Source organism: Strix aluco, chromosome 11 (genome assembly GCF_031877795.1).
Source record: "Strix aluco isolate bStrAlu1 chromosome 11, bStrAlu1.hap1, whole genome shotgun sequence".
Lineage (NCBI taxonomy): Eukaryota > Metazoa > Chordata > Aves > Strigiformes > Strigidae > Strix > Strix aluco.
The window spans coordinates 11,535,548-11,554,921 of NC_133941.1; the positions used below are offsets into that span (position 1 = coordinate 11,535,548).

The window sequence follows — 19,374 nt, forward strand, 5'->3', positions numbered from 1 at the left end:
TTAATGAATGTATCACTTCCAGGCATTGTTTTGCTTCGTCTTGTTCTCTCCCTTCTGTTTACTAATGCTCGTTACATGATGTCTAACATTTAACTGTAAACTCCTAAAATCACCACGTCTTTTATTTATATTATGAGGTATTTAGTACCCCATGGGGTACTTAATTATTAATCATAATGTGATTATTTTCAGATCTCTTACATACTGTGTTGCCAGGTCCCAGGGAGCAAACCTCTGGGACTCTCAGGTCTGTTAGTGGGCATCAGGCCACCATACTATCACCCTGGCTTCCAGACCTCCTCCTCCTCCTCCTCAGTATTTCATATACCTGAAGGCTAGATGGGTGCAGTGCCCTGTAATGTGGCTTCCTGCTTATCAATGGCCATATTTTCCACCAGTTTATCCCTAGCTGAAGCTGGCTGCTTAAGTGTGATTAAAGCATAGTTAGTGTTTGTGCATGTTCTAGAAAGGTGGTCTTGATCTCCAAGCATCAAGGATGCTGAACCCACTGCTCTCTGTTGTAGTTTGTTCCACCATCTGATGATCATTCACAGTAAGTGTAATTTCTCATCTCCATTTCCATGACTTCAGCTTCTACCACTGTTTTTCGTTACATCCTTCACTGGGTTAGGAAACACTTGAAGGGATGGCATTGTCGCCTCATGACAGTGCTTTTACATGTAAACCAGTATGGTTTCATTCTGTTTGAGAAAGTAGTGACCTGTTCGAGGCTTTCACTGCCTCCCTCCCAAATCTGGAATATAACAAGAAGGACTAGGAAACAAAAAAAAGGTAAAATATGACACCATAAGAAAAACACTGAGTAGAGGCCAGCCCTGTAGCAGCACATGCCAAAGAGCCATGCCGAGTCGTGGGGGTCATCTGCTCAGGCACAGTGCAGGTCCAGCAGCTGGACACCTGCAAACCTCAGATTTCCAGGGTCACCTAATTCTGCTCAGGTGTAATTTCCAGTGGAAAGAGGTCTGTTATTGAGGGAAACATGGAGGTATGATAGTCCTGCTTCAAACCTTCTTCCTAAACTGTAAGTCTGCCAAGAAATAATGGAGCTTGTTGGCTCAATAAGTCTTCTGGCATTTTTGTGGGTTTGTTGGTTTTTTTAATTGGCAAATAAGTACAAAAATCATCCTACATTAGTCAGGATCTTTGGGCTTGGGGCAAGGCAAAGTAGAACTTAATACTCTTGTCAGGGGAGACACATGCAGCCGAACCATTTACACTGTAATTCAGGGTCATCCTGCAGCGTTGGTTACTTTTTTCTTCTTTTGCTGTCCCATTGATTTTTAATGTCAAAAGTATATAGAATAATTTCTTTCTTACTCTCTGGGCAGGGGTAAAGAGGCACTAGACAGCTGTGTTTCCCTTGGAGGAAGATAACAAACATGGGGAAAGAAATGTCAGAGACCTACTTCTGCGTTAAAGCATCTTGCGGGGTGGTTTTCAGCGAGTGTGTTTAACTTTAGTTTAGTCAGTGTCTTACCTCCATGTGTGGGGAATTCAGCAGTACAAAATTTCAGTGCAATATTCTGCACGCATTTGAGCAGAATTTTGTAGGAAAGGTTTTTGTTCACTTTGCACAGCATGTGAAAGCAGAGGAGAACCTCTTGAACCCGCACATCACTAATCAGTATGCTTTGTAACTGTTCAACAGCACTAATAATGTTCCTAATTTCTTGGGAAAGATTGCAAGGTGGTGTTTAAATGAAGTTTCTTATTAATAAAATCTTAATGATATTATTGTTAATTCAAGTTACTATTTAGGTATTACAAAAATAAATTTGAAGTGTGGATTTCAGAGTGCATGAGCATAATCAGCCTAATCAGTTTGATGAGACATTAGCCTTTCTTATAATTATCTTAATCTTGTTAGTTTACTCGGAGCCAGATTTTAAGCACATGCATGAGGCTTTTCAGAATTGACAGTTGACTTTCAAAGCTTGATAGTTTGCACTACGAGAGGTAGTGATGAATGCTCTGTTTTGCTTGCTGCCTCCAGTTGATTTTGACCATTCTTCCATCATTTCCTAGTTGTTCACCCAAGCAGACTCTTTGCCTGATAGCAGTCCTTTTCTTGTCATAAATATATAGCTATCTGTTTTGTCAACAAATAAGATTATTTCTTCCTTGCAAAAAAAAAAAAGAGAGAGGACTATATTTGCATTTAAACTATTGAGTTGTGCGCTTTCTCCCAATACTATCGTAATCAAGATTTGCTGAGTCACCAAGCAGGTGGCTTTTTTTATGATTAGTAATGAAAGACCTTTCCCATTCCCTCCCCTGTGATTAACAGAAGAATTCCCTAGAGCACTGTATAAGTAGGCTTAAACATGCAGGCTCAGAGTTGATGCGGTTTTTCTTTCATCTGTTCCAAAGCAGACCTGCATCTGGCTTTTTTAGGATTCAGGCCTGAAAAGTGAATTCACTATAATCTCTAAGATGTTTTGCGTATGTATATGCGTATGGCATAATATATTAGTTCTATCAGCATGGAGGAAGATATAAATAGCTAAATAGAGATATGGAGAATCTTCCATTAAATATTATTTGACACTTACCAATATTTTGGCAATTTTCTTTCTAGTACATATATATGTGTGTGTATATATATGTATATAAAGCATCTGCTTTGATGATTGGGACTTGTTTTGCTTTTACTTTACTTTTTCATTTATTGGAAATAATATTCATGTAAAAATGTTTCCTAATACCACGTTTATTCCTCCATGCAACTGTGCTCAGTGAGGATGGAATCCAATCTTGTGCCTGTATGCAGTCAAAATGCTTTTAAATCTATGGGACTGACAGGTGGCCAGAGGAATGTAATAGTGGTTCCTGAAAAGTGCCATTCCCCCATTTTTTTCGGAACTTAGGACAGAAAAATTGTAACCCTCTAATTTCCTTGATAATGGGTTTTCTTCTGTTTTCCTTCTGTCTTTTTTCGTAGGCCAATAAAAAGACAGAATGACAAAGAAAATCACCCTGCTCAAAGTTATAGACTCAGACTATGATTTGAGGCTGGGGAACTCCATGCTTTATTGTCTTCCTGTACCTACAGAGTCTGACCAAACAGCTCACACTGTTGAACCTGCTGTTAAATTGATACCCAGGTTAAATTTGGATCAGTTTTAATCTCAACTGTAGTGTTAAACCTCCTGTGTGAACCCATTTTGCCCAGAGAGTTTTATAATGCGACAACCTTAGGACCTAATGCAACCAGCAGCAGCCCTGAGTTCAGTAGGCGTTGCTTCACTCCTTGGGCAGAAGAAAGATGGGAGGGTGGCAGATTTAGACTGGTTTTGTTTTCACAAATAATTCACTGCAGTGCAGCTGGCTTTTTAAGTCCCCACAATATTTATCCACTAAAATGCAAATGAAAAAGCTGAAATAATATAATAATAAATTCCCAGGAATGATGTAATGTACAGCATAAGGGTATGACAGAACTGTGCTGGAAGTCTCACGATGACTGCTTCCACTTTAGTTCCCCTTTTGCCTGGACTTTGTCCTGAATTTTGCTTTAGCAGGAAGGGTCCATGAAAAAGGTTTCTAAAATGAAGCAGTGACTTCTGTTTTTATTTATTTTCATTTATTATTTTTTTTTAAGTATGCATGCCAGTGCTTCCAGAAAACATTTTCAAGAGGGGATAAAAATCAAGGCTTAATTTTTCATCCTTGTAACCTTATAATGATGTTCCTACTAGTTCCTGCTGTTAAATATTTATCACCTGTGTGTTTTCTCTGGTTCCCAACTGCACTGACAACAGGTTTGTAATCACCAAACCACAGCTCAGCTACTCTGAAAGCAAAAAAAATGAAAATTGAAATGCAAGGGACTGTTAAAGATAAAAGTGATTCAGTGTTTTAGTGCTCCCGCGCAGCAGCTGATGGTGCTGATCAATACCTGGTGCCACTGCTCAGCTCACAGAGAGTCACCTCGACACTTAATAGCAAGTTTCTTGAATTCATTGCACAGGGAGAGAAGAGAGGGAGTTGCATTTTTTGCAGTGCATGGCCTCTGAAGGGCAGGAAAAGGAGAGAGGTGGAAGGGGGAATTTAATTTAAGCACTGTGTGGCTAACATACAGCTATTGCAAGAGACTCCCGTATGGGAAAGGAAGGGTTTCCACACACGGGTTGCAAAGGCATCAGTAACAAGTCTTCTAAAGGGAAACACAACTGGCTTATAACATAATTGATAGTGATTATTTAAGGCAGTAATTCTTCATAAATTCGTAAAATAAAACTAGCAGCATTGCAGGTTGCTGGAGTTTTATCTAGGCATGTCTTCTGCCCCAGGTAAATCAGCACCTTTTCCCCCTTACCAGCCTTGCAGCCTGTGGAGACGTTTTTGCTACCAAAGCACTCTCCCACTGCCCCATGACCCACCCAAGTCTCACCAACCCACCTTTCAAGCTGATGCTCACTTTGTTTCTCTGTCCCACAGCAAAGTCCTCATGACCCTTCTGTCCTTCTCATGAGGAAAAAAACCCCATTAAACTCCCATTAATTGAGTTCTTTCTCTTTTGGCAGATCTTGAGAACTTCAAAACCAGAACAAGAAGCACGGTGTCTGTCCGCCAGGGCCAGGGCATGGTGCTGCTGTGTGGGCCACCACCGCATTCTGGAGGTAAAGCCATTTCCTTCTCTTGCTTTCAGCACTCAGTGGCAATTTGCAACATTTTCATTCTCAGGGTATGTTTCAGGAAGTTTAAAATGGCACACCTTAAAGGAGAAGGCTGTGGTGGTGCCAGCCTGACCAAATGGGTCATGCTGAGGAGTCCTATTGACCAAACACACTGGGAGAGCTCCGGTTGGGTGTAAGTGCAGAGAAGGAGCCTAATTTTACTGCATACAACTATGCACTAAGGAGATAAACTGATGCAAACTAAAGCAATATGTGCATATATAGAAGACATGGCCAAGATCTTGTGCAACTTTTAGAAACCTTTCTGTGTGTGGCCTAGGTGTCTCTTCTGCAAAAAGATTGAAGATTGCTGACGGAGACACTTTTGTGTATCATCTTTTTTTTTTTTTTTTCAAATATTCATTGGCACTATTTTTGTCTCCTGGGTGTTGAGGATCCATTAGCAGTTGTCCAGGTCTCATATGGTGATTTATTTCTGGAATGGCAATACATATTCTTCCTACTGTCTTTATGGAAGGGAGAGGCAGGGAGAGTGTTGTAGGAGAGGGAGAAATAACATGCCAGCAAGTTACGTAGAGATGCTGAAGACACCACTGTATTCTCTCCTGATCTTCACACCTGCACCTTCTGGAAATGGTAATCTGAAGGTCCAGACAGAAGGACAGAGAAACTCTGCTACCGAAATTCCCTGAAGGTTTGCCACTGTGTGCACTGTGGTTTTTGCCTGGTGATACGTTTAAATCCATTATTATTACAGAGACAGGTGCTAACTGTATCTCAGGGCTCATTGAGTGTCCAGCAATACAGACTGTACAGAAAATGACATTACCTGTCTTCTCTTGACAGTCACTGGTATCTCTAACACCTCAGAAAGAGACAGATTTCTGACTGTCACAGAGAAATGAAAAAGCTGTAGTAGCAGATAGGTAAAAAAAATAAATCTGTGGTGTTAGAGTGGTCTTATCGACACATACTCTGTAGAGTGTACTATAGTTGTATTATAACATGATTGCTCCCCTCTTAAAATCTTACTAATTTGTCATTTTTGCACCTGTCACATTATACTTGCTGTTTAGAGCAGGGGCAGTGGCGTGTACATCCCCATATGGTTATGGAAGCTGGCACCCACAGCGGTTACTGGGTCTGGCCCACCCTGTGCCTGGCCATGGCAGAGCTGTGCAGATATCTTTGCATTGCATTGCCCCCATTCCTTGGTCACTGGCCCAGGCAGCACCTCGGGTCACAGACCGTGATAGGATTTGGGAAAAATATTGCAGACACCTGACCAGCTCATCAAACACCACCTGGGGTTCAAAAAGGGGTAGAGGTTTCAGATCTAGCCAAGCATGCTGATCAGCCCTGAATGCTTCGGGCATTTGTGTCACACCCTTCTGTATTTCCTGGGCATTTTCCATAGCCACATTTCTAACCTAGGTTATCCTGGAGAGTCAACAGCACAATGCACCCACCCAGGGGAGGGAGGGTTGGGCGAGATAGGAGGTCAGTTCTCATTAACATGAAGAATATTTACAACCTTCTACTCTAGATTATCTTAAGATTTTAAGTACAGCAAAAGGACTGTATAAATATATTGAGAATCTGGAGAACACCAAACGCTCACATAGCGCTCTGAATTTTAGCACCAAAGTGTTTGGTATTCTTCAGATTCTCAATATATTTATGTTACAAAGTAGCTAACAAGGAGATGAAAGGGAAGACTAAAATAGCTGCTGTCTGCATCTGCCTGGTGATGATCTCTTCTGGCAGCATGTGGTACCTGCCAAAGGCCCTTCTCTGAGAAGAGCCACCACCATCCACTATTTGTGTGAGGAGGTTTACGAGGAGTTTGTATTAATGGCACTTAGACAGACAGGGTTCTCTCAGTGGCAAAGGTAAAATTTAGTAGGGAAAAAAGTAGATTCAAAGCAGAGTTTACAAGCGACTAATAATAAATAACATAGCAAGTACTTTGGTGTAGTTTGCTTCAAAGAGGATGGTATAAATGCTTAGAAAATACAAAACAATTATTTCAATTTAGCACAGATTTGTTTTAAACGTGCCAGTGCTACATTTGTTGACTGACTTACAGAACATGTATTGCACTGTTACCTTTATATCAAAAAAATGTGTTAGAAAGGGAGTTAGTCACCTCTTCTTGCCAAGCACCATTTCAGTGTCATGCTGCTAACAGCCATGATCAACAACAGCCATTGCGGTTGGCTCTTTCATCAGGGGGTCCTTTGGTATGTTACAAATAAGCAGTCATCTTTTATGGATCTGTGCCCCTTTTAAAGAAATTTGCAATCCTGTTTTGAAATCTGTCTGTCCTCATCAGTGGGACGAAAATTGCTGGGTGAGCCATTTGCCATTAAGCTGCTTTTATTGCTCAGATAGGATAAGTGCTTGTGGAGCTTCTTTGCTTGCATCTGACCGGCTGGCAAACATACCTACCTGCTTGATTTATTCAGCTAGGGCTTCTCACCTTCTGATGTTGTTTTTCCTTTTACTTCAGACATTATCAGGAGAGTTTTAATATCTCAATTTCTGATGTTCATCACTTGAAGGTTGTTCTTGAATCTGTGATATCAAGTCCACAAAATTACTTGTTATCACAGCATCTAACTTCTATCAGAGTGGATCCTGTATTGTTAAATATTCCCCAAAATGATGTGCCCTCTGGTCTGTGTGGAGGGAGTTTGCCCCTCAGCCCCTGCAGGTGGGTCTCATTGCCACATCTGATGAGGCAGCTGCCAAAGCTAGATGTTAAAAGCCACTGAAGACAGGTTGTGGATCAGCCATCAACTTGTTTGCAGTCTGCAGTGCTGTGGGTGAAACATCAGCTTTAGCTTAATTTCCATAGTGAAGAAAAGAGGGGAGATTTGGAACAGAAATGCTTTGTGATCCTTAAACCCCCTTTATGAGTGCCTTGAACGTGAGGCTGAAGAGCGGTGATCACCCTCAACCTATCCCAAACTAATTGTGCTGTGTGAAGGTGGATAGTATCAATGGGCCAAGTCCAGGAAGGCCTGGCATGGCTGCTGAGCTGTACTGCTCTGAAGAGTCAAGGCCTGAGTTTTCATATGCTTTTCCAGTTAGAAGAACTAAGCCCACCTGCACAGCCCACTCCGGCTGGCACCAGTGGCCACGCAGTGCTGGCTCCCGTTTCTCCCCAGGTGAGTAGGCTGCCATCTTCCAGAGGGACACGGGGATTGCACAGCAATGCAGACACGAGGCAGGAATCGTGCACTTTTGTCTTTGTACCCTTAGCAAGGCTTTGCTCTGTGGTTACTGAGAGTTTTCAGTTTTGCTGTAAGAAATGTTTGCAGCATGAACACCTTGCGTGGAGATGCGGTGGCTGGTGGTGGTTCGTGTAAGCAATGAGAAGGAAATTATGTTATGTTTGTTCAGGTGATTTGGGGGACAGTTTTGGACTGGGTGTAAGTACTGATGATACAGAAACATTACAAAAAGGTGCTGCCATTATTTCCAGTTTGGGTTTAGTATGTGGGAAAGAGCATCTTACGGTGACCAGGAGAAAAAGCGCATTTCTGGTGCCCAGCAAGGCAGAAAACTGAAGGGTAATTATTTCCCTCAATTATTTGGATGAGAGATGACTCCCTATGTGACAGCCATCTATGACCTGCTCTGTTCCAGCTAGAAAATGATTTAATTGTAGCCAGATCCACAATTAGTCTAAATTGATACTATTACAATTTTGTAACTAAGCTGGGCTGGAGTTACTCTGGTTGTTGTTTCCTGGTTTGCATAGAAAGTATTTAATGGAAAATTAAAACAGGTCCCTTGTTCTGCAGGAATTAATTCTTCTCTGTGGCAGTATTTTCTTGTACTTTTCCTTCCTCCTTTTCCTTCCTCCTAAGGTTAGAAATAAGGATGAGTTTTAAAAGTCACAACTGCAAAGTTAATGCTTTTCAGCAGCGTGCATCGTGTTTCCGTTAGCCAACTGCATGTCTCCCAGTGTAATCAAAGCTATTTGGTCTCTAGCAATCACTGCACAATTACCACAGCTGTCTCCTGTTCCAGCTCTGGGCAGATGGAGGTTCATAAGAGAATATCAGATATCACTGGGAAGTAGCTGCATGTCGGAAAACCACTGTGTTTCATGGGCAGCTTCCATCCCCAGGGTCCAAGGTAGTGTTTGCAAAGCAATATCCCACTGCTGGGATCTAACATTGCAAGTATTTAACATGGTAGTGCAACAGTAAAAAACATTCAGGTTAGAAGTGAAAAATAATATATCTTGTTGAAAGTGCGAGTGGCATTAAGATAGAGAAAATGCAATTACTTATTTTGGAACTTGATTAGGATAGCAAAGCTAACTTCATCATCCTTGCAGAAAGTGCCTGGGGACATTAATGACCAAAGCTGAAACATAGAACTGTCTGGGGAAAAACAAAAATCTACCTTTTTTTTTTTTAATTAAGTTTTTACTTTAGTTTCTGTTCTGCATTGAAAAGGATGCCTTAAAAAAAAAAAAAAAAAAAAAAGGCAAAACTATTCAATCTGAGAGTAGCTGTTGCTCTGAAGAGGTGAGGCATGGGGGGGTTATGCCCTTTTCCAGTTAGAAAAGTAGTAAATCAGAAGGGAATCATTTCCTATCCAGTGTTATGTCATTGGTCATCCTGGTCTTAAAAATTATGGATTTTACTAAAAAAAAAAAGGCAATCTGCATCCAGACTTTTATCCTTTCAGCTGTAGTTAGCTCTAATACTTTGCTACTTGGAAATATCCATATTTAAAGAGCTGGCAGCTAAAAGTGAAATTATGTTGGCCTACATACATTAGTTGTTGAGAGGTTTTTTTCTTCTTAATGATACCAAATAAATAGCTTCCTACTATTCAAATACTGCAAGAAATTCGTCCTGAAAATGAATCCAAATGATTAACAAGTATTTTCAGCATCATAAAATGAGCTGCATACAGCTTGCACAGAACAATTTGGGCATCACCATGTATTGTCCCAATTTTTAGTTTAATATGAATTGAGATTCAGCATATGAATCTAGGCTTCCCCCCTGATCCCCCAAGATGAAAATGAAATGTATATTTCTTGCAGCATGGTTTCAGCAGGGAGTCACTATTTTGTCAGGTCAGTGCATCCTGGTGTTACATTTTGTTAAGCAGCATAATGATGCGATTGCCTCCTATGATGAAGTGCTTGCTGAGTGCTGGAAATTTGGAAAATAAATGTTCATCTGGAGCTCAGGAAGTCGCTGGACTGAAAATCAGAATAAATGTAAATTTGCTTCTGTCATATTTTCTGCTCTTGGAGCAGTGGATGCCTGAGCCCCCAAAGCCAGTCCTGCCATATTTATGGCGCCTTGTCTGTTAGAAGTTTTCAGTTCTTTTTCTTTTTTTTTTTTTTTTCCCTTCCCCATTTGTTCATTTACATACACTAAATCAGTGTAAGAACTAACAGAAACCTAGCTGGGTTGTTAGCATGTTTTCTGAGATAATTACCCTGCGCGTGAAGTGTTTTTCCTCATTTCCACTGCTTTTTTAATCAAAAGGCTAACAGTGGTCGTGTGTTGACCATTCTCCTGTGAACCTCTACAGAAAAAAATAATGTAAGAGTAAACATTGCTATGGGAACATGATATTCAGGGCCTGTGTAGCAGCATGGTGGATGTCGGTAGGTATTTAAGTGGACAAGAGAGAACAGTCAAAGATCCTAAAAGTATGCATGTAGCTAAATTTTGGCTTTGTTGCAACAAACACACAAGGGTCCCTATTGCAGCCGCTCACAGCGTTAACTGGGCAGTCTCCAGTAACTGACTCACAATAATGGGTTTGGAAATGTGAAGAACATCAAGAAGTTTTCATTACTTTTTTGATGAGCCTAGTTAAGGTATCTCAGCATGTCTTAGGGTGAGCTCTATAATTTGGATGCCATAAAACAATGCTACATTGGTTTACATTTTCAAAGCCCTACTAGATCAATACCATCTACTGTCACTCTTCAGAAGAGCTGTAGATAGGAGTAATCGACTGGGCTGGAGTTGCTAGACAAAACAAAACAAACAAAAAAAGCCAAAACCAAAACAACCTTAAAACAACCAAAACAACCTAGGAGGAGCTTAGCAGGTGGGAACAGTTTAGCTTTTCTTGTTTGCTTTTTTTCAGTATTGTTAATCAAATTTGGCAAGATACATTTATTTATTAAGATAAACTTAACTAAAACAAACAAACAGCAAGCCCCCAAAACCAAAACAAACACTCACTTGTGTTTCTCAGGGACGTGAATATAAGTTGAGTTCTATAGAGGTTATGCCTGGGAAGTATTTGGAGGTCACTGTCCTTTTAATTTTATCTCCAATTTTAAGACCAAAATATTCCTTTGTGCCAAATAGTTCTTTAAATTTCAGTTTGTGGGAACTGAGTCATTTAGCTGCCACTCTTACTAGATTTATTTGATAGTCAAAGCAGGGTTAGTTAATATTTTAATTACTACAGTTTTCAAATACCTTCTAACACCCCCTGCATTTCATTGTGAGTCTAGAGATTAAAACAATACAATCTTAGAAAGATAGGCATGTTTCTCTTGACGGCCTGGTAGCACACCCGTACACGTGCAGAGCAAATGAGTGTCTAAATCCTTCCCCCTCGCTTCTTTGGTGAGATAAATGAACTTGTCTTTCAGGATTTCCTTCACTCCCCCTCTCCCTGATGTTCTCTTGATTCATCTTTAGAAAGAGGTATATACACAATGTTCTCATGACATTTGCCTTCCTGCCCTTGTGGGAAAATCCTATAGAGTAGGAGACTCAGATTTCCAAGTGCCGTGAGAAATGGTGAAGGTACACAGAGAACTGGTGAAAATTATCTCTCAGTTACTTGATTATTTAAATTTCGTGTTCCCTTTGCATTCCCTAGAGCTATGTCTTATTCTGAGATCTGTCTGTAGCCCATACCACCACTCATCACATCTGTAGCATATTTATTCTCACTCCTAGTTTATCTCAGTAATCCATGCAAGAAATAAACTGGCTGATAGCTTCTCTAGATAGCAGAGTGCTTAGATATGCAGATGGAAACCTGCTGATGTTTCTACACGACGTGTCTTCTCCTGCCCCCACTTGCTTAGGGCCTCTAAGGAGACCCAGGAACTGAACCTTCCCAGCATGATTTCTAGCCCTGAACCTCAACTCCCCGGACACCTTGTCCCTCTGTTCCTTGCTGTGGAGTTGGGTGACCTTCCTGAGTGTCTGGGAACTCTCTGACTGAACAAAGGCAAGAGTTAAATAAGTTTTCTGTCTCTCTGCAGTGCCCATGTTCTCAACGTGTTTGTGAAATTCCATCTTCCCGAAGAGGAGGAGATTCATTAAAGCTCAGTTGTTCAAATAACTCTTTCCCATCTGATGCCATTACTCCTGTTGGAAACACAGCCGAGGAGTCTGTGTCTGTGAGCTGAAATGTTGACAGAGAATTATTTTCACATCTTTTCACATAATGGATGTGTTCATGTTTTCTCGTTCTCTCCTGCCTGTTTTTTTTCCCAGTAGCTAGGAGAACTTTTAGTTCTGTTGCACAGCTTAATCAACTAGAACTAACTAAATTTTAGCATTTGACAGAAGAGATGGCAATTCTGATTTCATCTCAATCTCAGCCTTTCATGCTGTACAGTAGGTAGTGAAGTGTAGACACCAGACATGTTTTCAGAAAACACTTTACTGATTACAGTGGTGCTAAGACCACTTCTGTGCTCTGCAGAAAAATGATTAGTGTGTGCTTACTCGTCTGGTCAGTTTTTCTCTCCTTTTATTATTTTTTTTTTTTAAGTGGTGATGGGCACTTCATGGGCTGGAAACAGTGAAAATGTTTTGGCTGTAAGTCTGGCTGATGGCCTCTATTATGTGATGAATGGTTTGAAGGGTTTATCTCGTAAATAATCTATTGCACAAATCACATCTCATATTCTCATATCCTGTACTTATACAGCCCCCGCTGCATAGTACAAACAGAAAGGGGAGAAAAACTGGGAAAACTAACCAGAACAGTGCAGAAGGAAAAAGGCAAATATCAGGCATTTTCATACCATCGGAGAATCAATGTATGGGGCTTTCATCCCCTGAGCAGCTCTGCATGGCAGGGAGGGCTTTGGAACAGTTTTATTCACTTGTTGTTAAGTATTTGTGCCCTTTTACTCTCCATCTATACTGCCAACCTTTCGTTGTTTCTCTCTCTTTGAAAACTGTCACACTGACTTTTCATTTGTCACTTATGAAAATACATTATTAATAAATGTTTAGAGCCATTGTTGTAACAATGGGAACAAATGTTTGTAATATTCTCCATTGGTGTCCTTACAGTCAACATTAAGCAAAGTTTATGTTAAAACTTTGGAAAACAGTCAACCTTGAAAAGAGGTAATGGAAAGGGAAGAAAGTATCTAGAAATAGCTCATAGCCAAAGAGACCAAGGACGTTTTCACCTAACATCTACCTAAAAGCAGGGGATTGTTTCATTCTGCCCAGACAGCATCAGCCTGTTCTGCCTACTCTGCAACATTTATGCCGCTGCATGAATGCATCTAGCGTTTCTGCTGGATGATGAATTCGGAATGGCTTTGGGCAAGAACCTTGAAGCACATGTTCCCCTAAGTGTTAAATCAGCTTCCTACTACCAGATCTTTTTCTTGTGGTGCATTCCTATTAATATGAAATCTTCAGAGGAAGAGAAAGCTGAATCCTACAAGTTCTGTTACTCTCCTGTATTTGTTAGGATGAGAATGCTTCTCCTGCCATATTTCTTACATCGCAGGTAACCTCTAACATTTTATGTCCTCACTTCTCTCCACTACAGTCACCTTAATATTCAGCCTTTATCTTCCTGCAGTTTCTTCCAGTGTGTATGCCCCAAGCTTTTTAAAAATGTGGTTCTTGCACAACTCATATGCCCAGGACTGGGCAGTTGCCTTTTGGCAAGTAGATTGCCGAAGTGCTGAACTACCCCTGCCATCTTATCGAAGCATTAATAGTTGCTTCTCTTTCTCTCCTGTCTTAATGTCTTCATAAGCCTCTGCTGCTTGGTCAGATTTGGTTCCAATTAGTGAGAAGCTAATTTAGAGAGGCGTATCTTACAGATGGGTGGGCAACGTGGTTGCAAAAGTTCCATTCCTCTAGGAAACCAAGCAAAAAATCTGCTAAGCTGGTTGCAGGTTGGTTCAACTATTTGTCAAAATGCTGCAAGGTCATTGAGCAGCCTTTCATGGATCACTCCAAAGGTTGGAGCAAAAACATGAGCAGATAAACTGTCCCTCAGGGCTGGGAAAGAAAAGGAAGAAAGAGTCAGAGAAATATTTTGTAATAGCACTAGTCAATGATGCTTTCAACGTATTTGAATGTGGCAATGGCAGTGGGGTTGGTGTTGGCAGATGTGGTACAGGCTGGAACTCCAGTGTGAACTTTAGTCGAAGGAACTGTGTCCTGTGGATGAGTCCATGTGGGAGCAGGACACCCCAAAGCATCTGTGACCCTGAATAAGTCCACACCAGAGCAGGTGTTAAACTGTGTTGTGCACGGATGGTTCCACTTGCAGGATGCAGGGGGTGGAGGGAAGGCTTGATTTCCAAACAGACAGGAAAATACCACAGTAGGGTGGTGTTCCCTGAAAGCTGGGGCTCAGTGGTTCATGGGTGTCTTTCCTGGCATAGGAAAAGATGAAATTCAAACAGGATTTGTCTAGGTATTGCTTATTGGAAGAGGATGAAGCGTATGTATTGTAGATGTATGGTAGATTCAGAAGACCGAGAGGAGAGCAAATGGTGTGGCATCAATAATATCTGAATCTGTTATCAATTCTTCCTCTTAATAGTGACTGCCACTCACACATCCCCATACAGTAGTCAAATTCCCATGTCCAAAGAAGTGTCAACATTTTAAAAGTGGTTTCCAGAGCATAAGCTCTTGAGCTCAAAAATCCTCCAAGTGACTTATGTCAGGCCAAGAACCAGAAAATAACTTCCCCAAACCTGCCAATTCCTAGTGCTTGCAGCATAACTCCAAGGCGAGGTCCCAGCTCATGAGAAGTGGAGGGATGCTCCTGAAAGCTGCGACCAGATCTAAGCAGCCTGGCAGCATTTCTTCTTGACAGGCCAAAATTCACTCAAGGTATCTCTTTCTGTAGTAGCATTACAGAGAGCGGGTGAGTCAGACATGGGGCTTCCTCACCAGCTCTGGGAGCTACAGGAGAGAGTAATTCTTCTGCATCTGGTTCCACATGTTGAAGATTATTACAGTTCAGCAAAAATGGGTTTCATTAAACTTAAAATCGGGCATATGAAACTCTCATTTAAATAAGAAGTGATTGAGAGATGTAACTTCCACTTAAAGTGCATCTCGATCATTTATTTTTTATACTATGCCACAGTCACTGTTTAAATTATTAAAAGCAAGAAGTAAAAAGCTGCTCAGGAGATAGAAATGGATTAGATTAAAATTAATCTGGCATAACCCTTTCTCTAAAACTGCTGATTCAGTTTGTGCACAAGTTTATCAACATATTTGAGGATAAGTGATAGGGATAAATTCTTTCCGAATTTGGGAATGCTTCAGCTTGATATTTCTGACAGCACAGAGAACATGCAGTGCTGTTTCAATTGAGAAATTTATGAAGTTACAAATATTTCCAATGCCACAAATGCCAAGATCATTTTAGATTTACTCTAATTTAAGCACCTGAGCTGGTGTATGTGATCTACCTCATTTCAGCAGGGATGGCTTTTGTGAGTAAGAGTCGCGAAATAGGGTCGCAGTCAAGAACAAACAGACTTTGGCACAGGCACTGAGACCCAAATTTCCTATGATGTCATTCATCACCTTTGGTGTCAGCACCACTGCAAGCTTCCTACCAACCACCTACCATTACACATTCGTGTCCCAGCTGGGCTGTCACAGACAGGCAGTGAGGTAGGACCTCTGGGGTTTGTGACACATGCTGCCCTCCCAGAGGCAGGTACCTTCCCCAGAAGGGAAGAGGATCAACAAGACCTTGGCAATACTGAAATAATAAGGAACATGACATTAATGGATTTTTTATTTATCAGTGACAGCTTGTGACATCTTTAAAAAGAAATAATCTGCAAGCTAGTCATGTGGTTTATTCTCCTGTTCAGTTGCAGTTGTCTCTAAATGAAGATTGAAATGGTATTGAAAGGGGGTAGAGCTGGCAAGGGCTGGCTAAACATGACTGAAATCTGTCGTCTGACAGGATTCAGTCAATAGGCATTTATCGAGAGTTGTAACATCTTGTGATCTCTTTATAAAATAAATTAGAGATCTGAGTTTAGCTCCCAGGCTCTGCTAATCACGTTGCAACCACCCTTACCCTCCAAACCTAGCTTCAGCTGGCCTCTTCAGCCAAAGCTCTCGCGTGTGGGCAGGGAGGCTGATCTACTTTCAGCTCCCTTGAGATGGTTGTAGCAGAAAGTGTGTTGTTGACACAAACACGGCATTGATGTATCTCCACTTTTGCAGTCAAATTTGGGTTGGTCATATACTGCTTCATTTAAGTCAATAGTCCTGGCTGCAGGAGCACTCCTTCCTTTGGGGGTGATGTTTTGTTGTTGGAAAATAAATGGGAGTATTGGTTTTGGCATTTTCTGTTACCTGATACATATAGAATGTCTAAATGTGCAATCATGATGTTAGTAGATATCAAAACACTGTTTATCTATCAAATATGTGAAAAGAATGTTTTTTCCTGTGTACTACAGACAAGTGCCATAGCATCACATAGTGGTGCCTGTCGGTGCAGAGATCTCCTGTAAAGGACATACCACCCGCACTGCTTGGCCAGATATTTCAACCTTGGAGTTGATCATAATATTAATTCACGGCAGTAAGAAAATTCTCTGCAACCGACTTTCTTTTTTTAAAGGTTTGATCTAATCTCTTATAGCTACAGTAAGAGGCTGATCAAAGGTAGTGAAAGCTGGTATTAAAGGATTAGCTGGGTCACATTGAAATATGTTCTAAAACAAGCCCAGGGACCTTTAGCTTTACTGAAGCAAGTGCACAAAAAAAGATTTTTAGGCTAACTCTCTCTGACTTTAAACAGAAAACAAACTGACAGATTAAATCTGAGACTCATTCCTTAAGGTGATACATGTAGCACTTTATGTAGAACAAGCCTAGAAAATATAAGCAACAATAGAATCTCACATGGCAAAAATACAGTGCAGAATTAAAAATCGTTGTAAGGCATCATTTATGCACGTGTCCACCTTACAGCATATTTATTCTCATTTGATGTTTGCCCATAAGTAATTAGCAGCTTCAAACCAGCCCCGTTTATCTTTTTTTCTGGCCAATCTCTCCTCTCTCTCCTTTCTATTTGCTACTGACAGTATCTGCCACAGAGGTACTTTATCTCTGGCTGTCAGGTGAAGATGAGTGTTTCTTTGGAAGGATGTTGATGCCACTCGGTGGATCATATCAAGCTATTATTCTTTTTTTACCAGAATTTCCTCATTATAATCAACTTACAAAAAGAGAGACCATCATACGGATCTATACATTGCTCAGTGGGAAAAGCTGTGAAATCATCTAGGTGTGAATCAGTGTCACAGGGGACCAAGCATGCATCTCCTGGCTTCCAGAAGTACAGTGTTGCATGATTAGTAGGGCTGAAGGTTGTAGCAAATATATAGCTATTTACCCACTTGTGAGTGCTTTCTGCATTGTTGCTCTTTTTTAAGGTTGGCTTAATGTAGTTACATGGCATGTTACATGGCATGCTCGGTAAGATTTTTCTTAAAGGTTTATTTCACTGTAAATTGGCTGCCATCACTACCCCTGGGTACTCCTTATGCAGGGGGTGCTGGTGTTTCATTCCAGGATTGCCTATCTGATCATTTCCCAGGAAGTTTCCTTAGCAGAAATTAGCTTTCAATTCATATTTCCCTTCTTTAATGGATCAGTATCTCTCTTGGCGGGCCCAGCAACCCAACTTTCTGAGTATCTGGTTGGTTCAGTTCAAGGTTGCATCTCCACTGGGAAGGGGTATGGCCGGGGGGACTGACCCTTCCCACAGAGCCTGGTCCAAGAGCAGCTGGGTCACTGCTGAGTTGAGCCTAACTCCAAAAATTTAAGTTTAAACCAGAGGTGCATGAAACTAAGTGGCATCAAATCTAATCTAGGGCAAGGTTCACCAGTTTCAGTAAACACCCAACTTAGTCCCCCAAAGGTATCATAAGCCCTTATGACAAATACAGGTTGGGTTGGTTTGTGGATTTTCTTTTCAGGCAAGACCAGGCTGAGCTGTAAATGTCTATAAGACAGTTTATGAAGATTGTCAGACAAAAAACCATATAATTTCTTCCAAAACCTGCCAGCCCGTGTGCTGGATCAGTGGGAGTGCAGGAGGATGTCTGCTGCTCATCAGACATTTTTGAAATAAGTTTGCGTATTTAACTGTAGTTACAGTTAAAATACAACAGCACGGGACTCCCATCTCATAACATTTCCCATTCAGTCATAGATAAAGGCTTCTGTTGATTTTTCTCCCTGAGGGGACGTCAAGTTAAAATTCCGTTGAAATCCCCAACGGCACAGTGCAGTAATCATTAATGTTTCCTGTGCCATGGCAGCCAGCATAGCCAGCCATCGACTGAGGCTGGAAGCTGTTTGCAAGAGATAAGCCAGGTCAATTGTGTTTAGCCATCAAATATTTAACCATTTTAGAGATACAGAAAAATGGAGATGCAACAGATACAGGTGATTATTGATTAGGCTTCAGGTAATGAAGACTTCTCACCTTTTTAATTACCCATAGGTGAAGGTCTGTATACTGGGTGAGCATGGAGTCGAGGGTCTGGGAAGCAGCCACAACCCTGCATGCATTGCAAATTGCTTATGAGGATGTGTCTGACACAGAACTGGGCTGATTTGTACATTTTCTTCATTCTTACATGCTTCTGACTCATTAATGTACATGACATACACATGTGTATCCAGCTTTTCTGTTACCATAAACCAGCACTAACAAACACACAGGCACAGTTATGTTTACAAGAATAATTATCTCCCCCAAGTAGAAAGGGGCCACTTGTGTTACCGTTAGTGCATGGTCAGGAGATGCAGCAATGCAGCCTGTGGTACAGTCCCGTTTCCTCACTGGTGTGTGTTGCACCCTGTTAGACCATATCTGAAGTTGTATACTCTTGTCGACGGATTGTAAGAAAAAGTTTGGAAAACCTCAGAGATGTCATAGTTATCATGACTCGGGTTGGAGAATTGACCTCTCGAAGTCTGTTTGTTGTCTTCCATGATTTCATGTCTTTATGATGATTCCCATCATCACCATATCACTACTGACAACAGTGGCTCTTTCACACTGTTCCAAGTCAAATTCTGCAAACCAGTTCACTAATATTAGCAAAGATGAAGGGCACATGCTTTTTTCCTGTCCCATCTGGCAAGGACAGCACATTTCTTTGTGTGTAAACAGTTAACTGGCTGGCTGCTGAGTAACTGCATCGTCAGGTTTACCATAGATGAGGGTTCATCCAAAAATGTGTTATTAACTTTAGATTAATCTTGTTCGTTATTCGTTATTCTTTTTATTAAAACCTGCATTCGAGGCACAGAAGCTGTGGTGTGATGTAGCTGGACAGCACTGTGTGATGGAGGGGGCAGAGCACGGACAGAATCAAGGGGAGAATTACCAAGGGATGGTTCCATCCAGGTTGATTCCT

At 41.1% G+C, this 19,374-nt stretch overlaps 1 protein-coding gene across 5 annotated transcripts in view; it reads left to right on the forward strand.

The window, feature by feature from the left end:
• LOC141928213 (contactin-4) overlaps nt 1-19,374 on the forward strand; it is a 343,764-nt gene that overhangs the window by 230,189 nt on the left and 94,201 nt on the right. For all 5 annotated transcript variants that reach the window (XM_074836062.1, XM_074836060.1, XM_074836064.1 and 2 more), the window contains one exon: nt 4,548-4,643. In XM_074836062.1, coding sequence (XP_074692163.1) covers nt 4,548-4,643 — 96 coding nt within the window. The remainder of the gene's footprint in view (nt 1-4,547; nt 4,644-19,374) is intronic.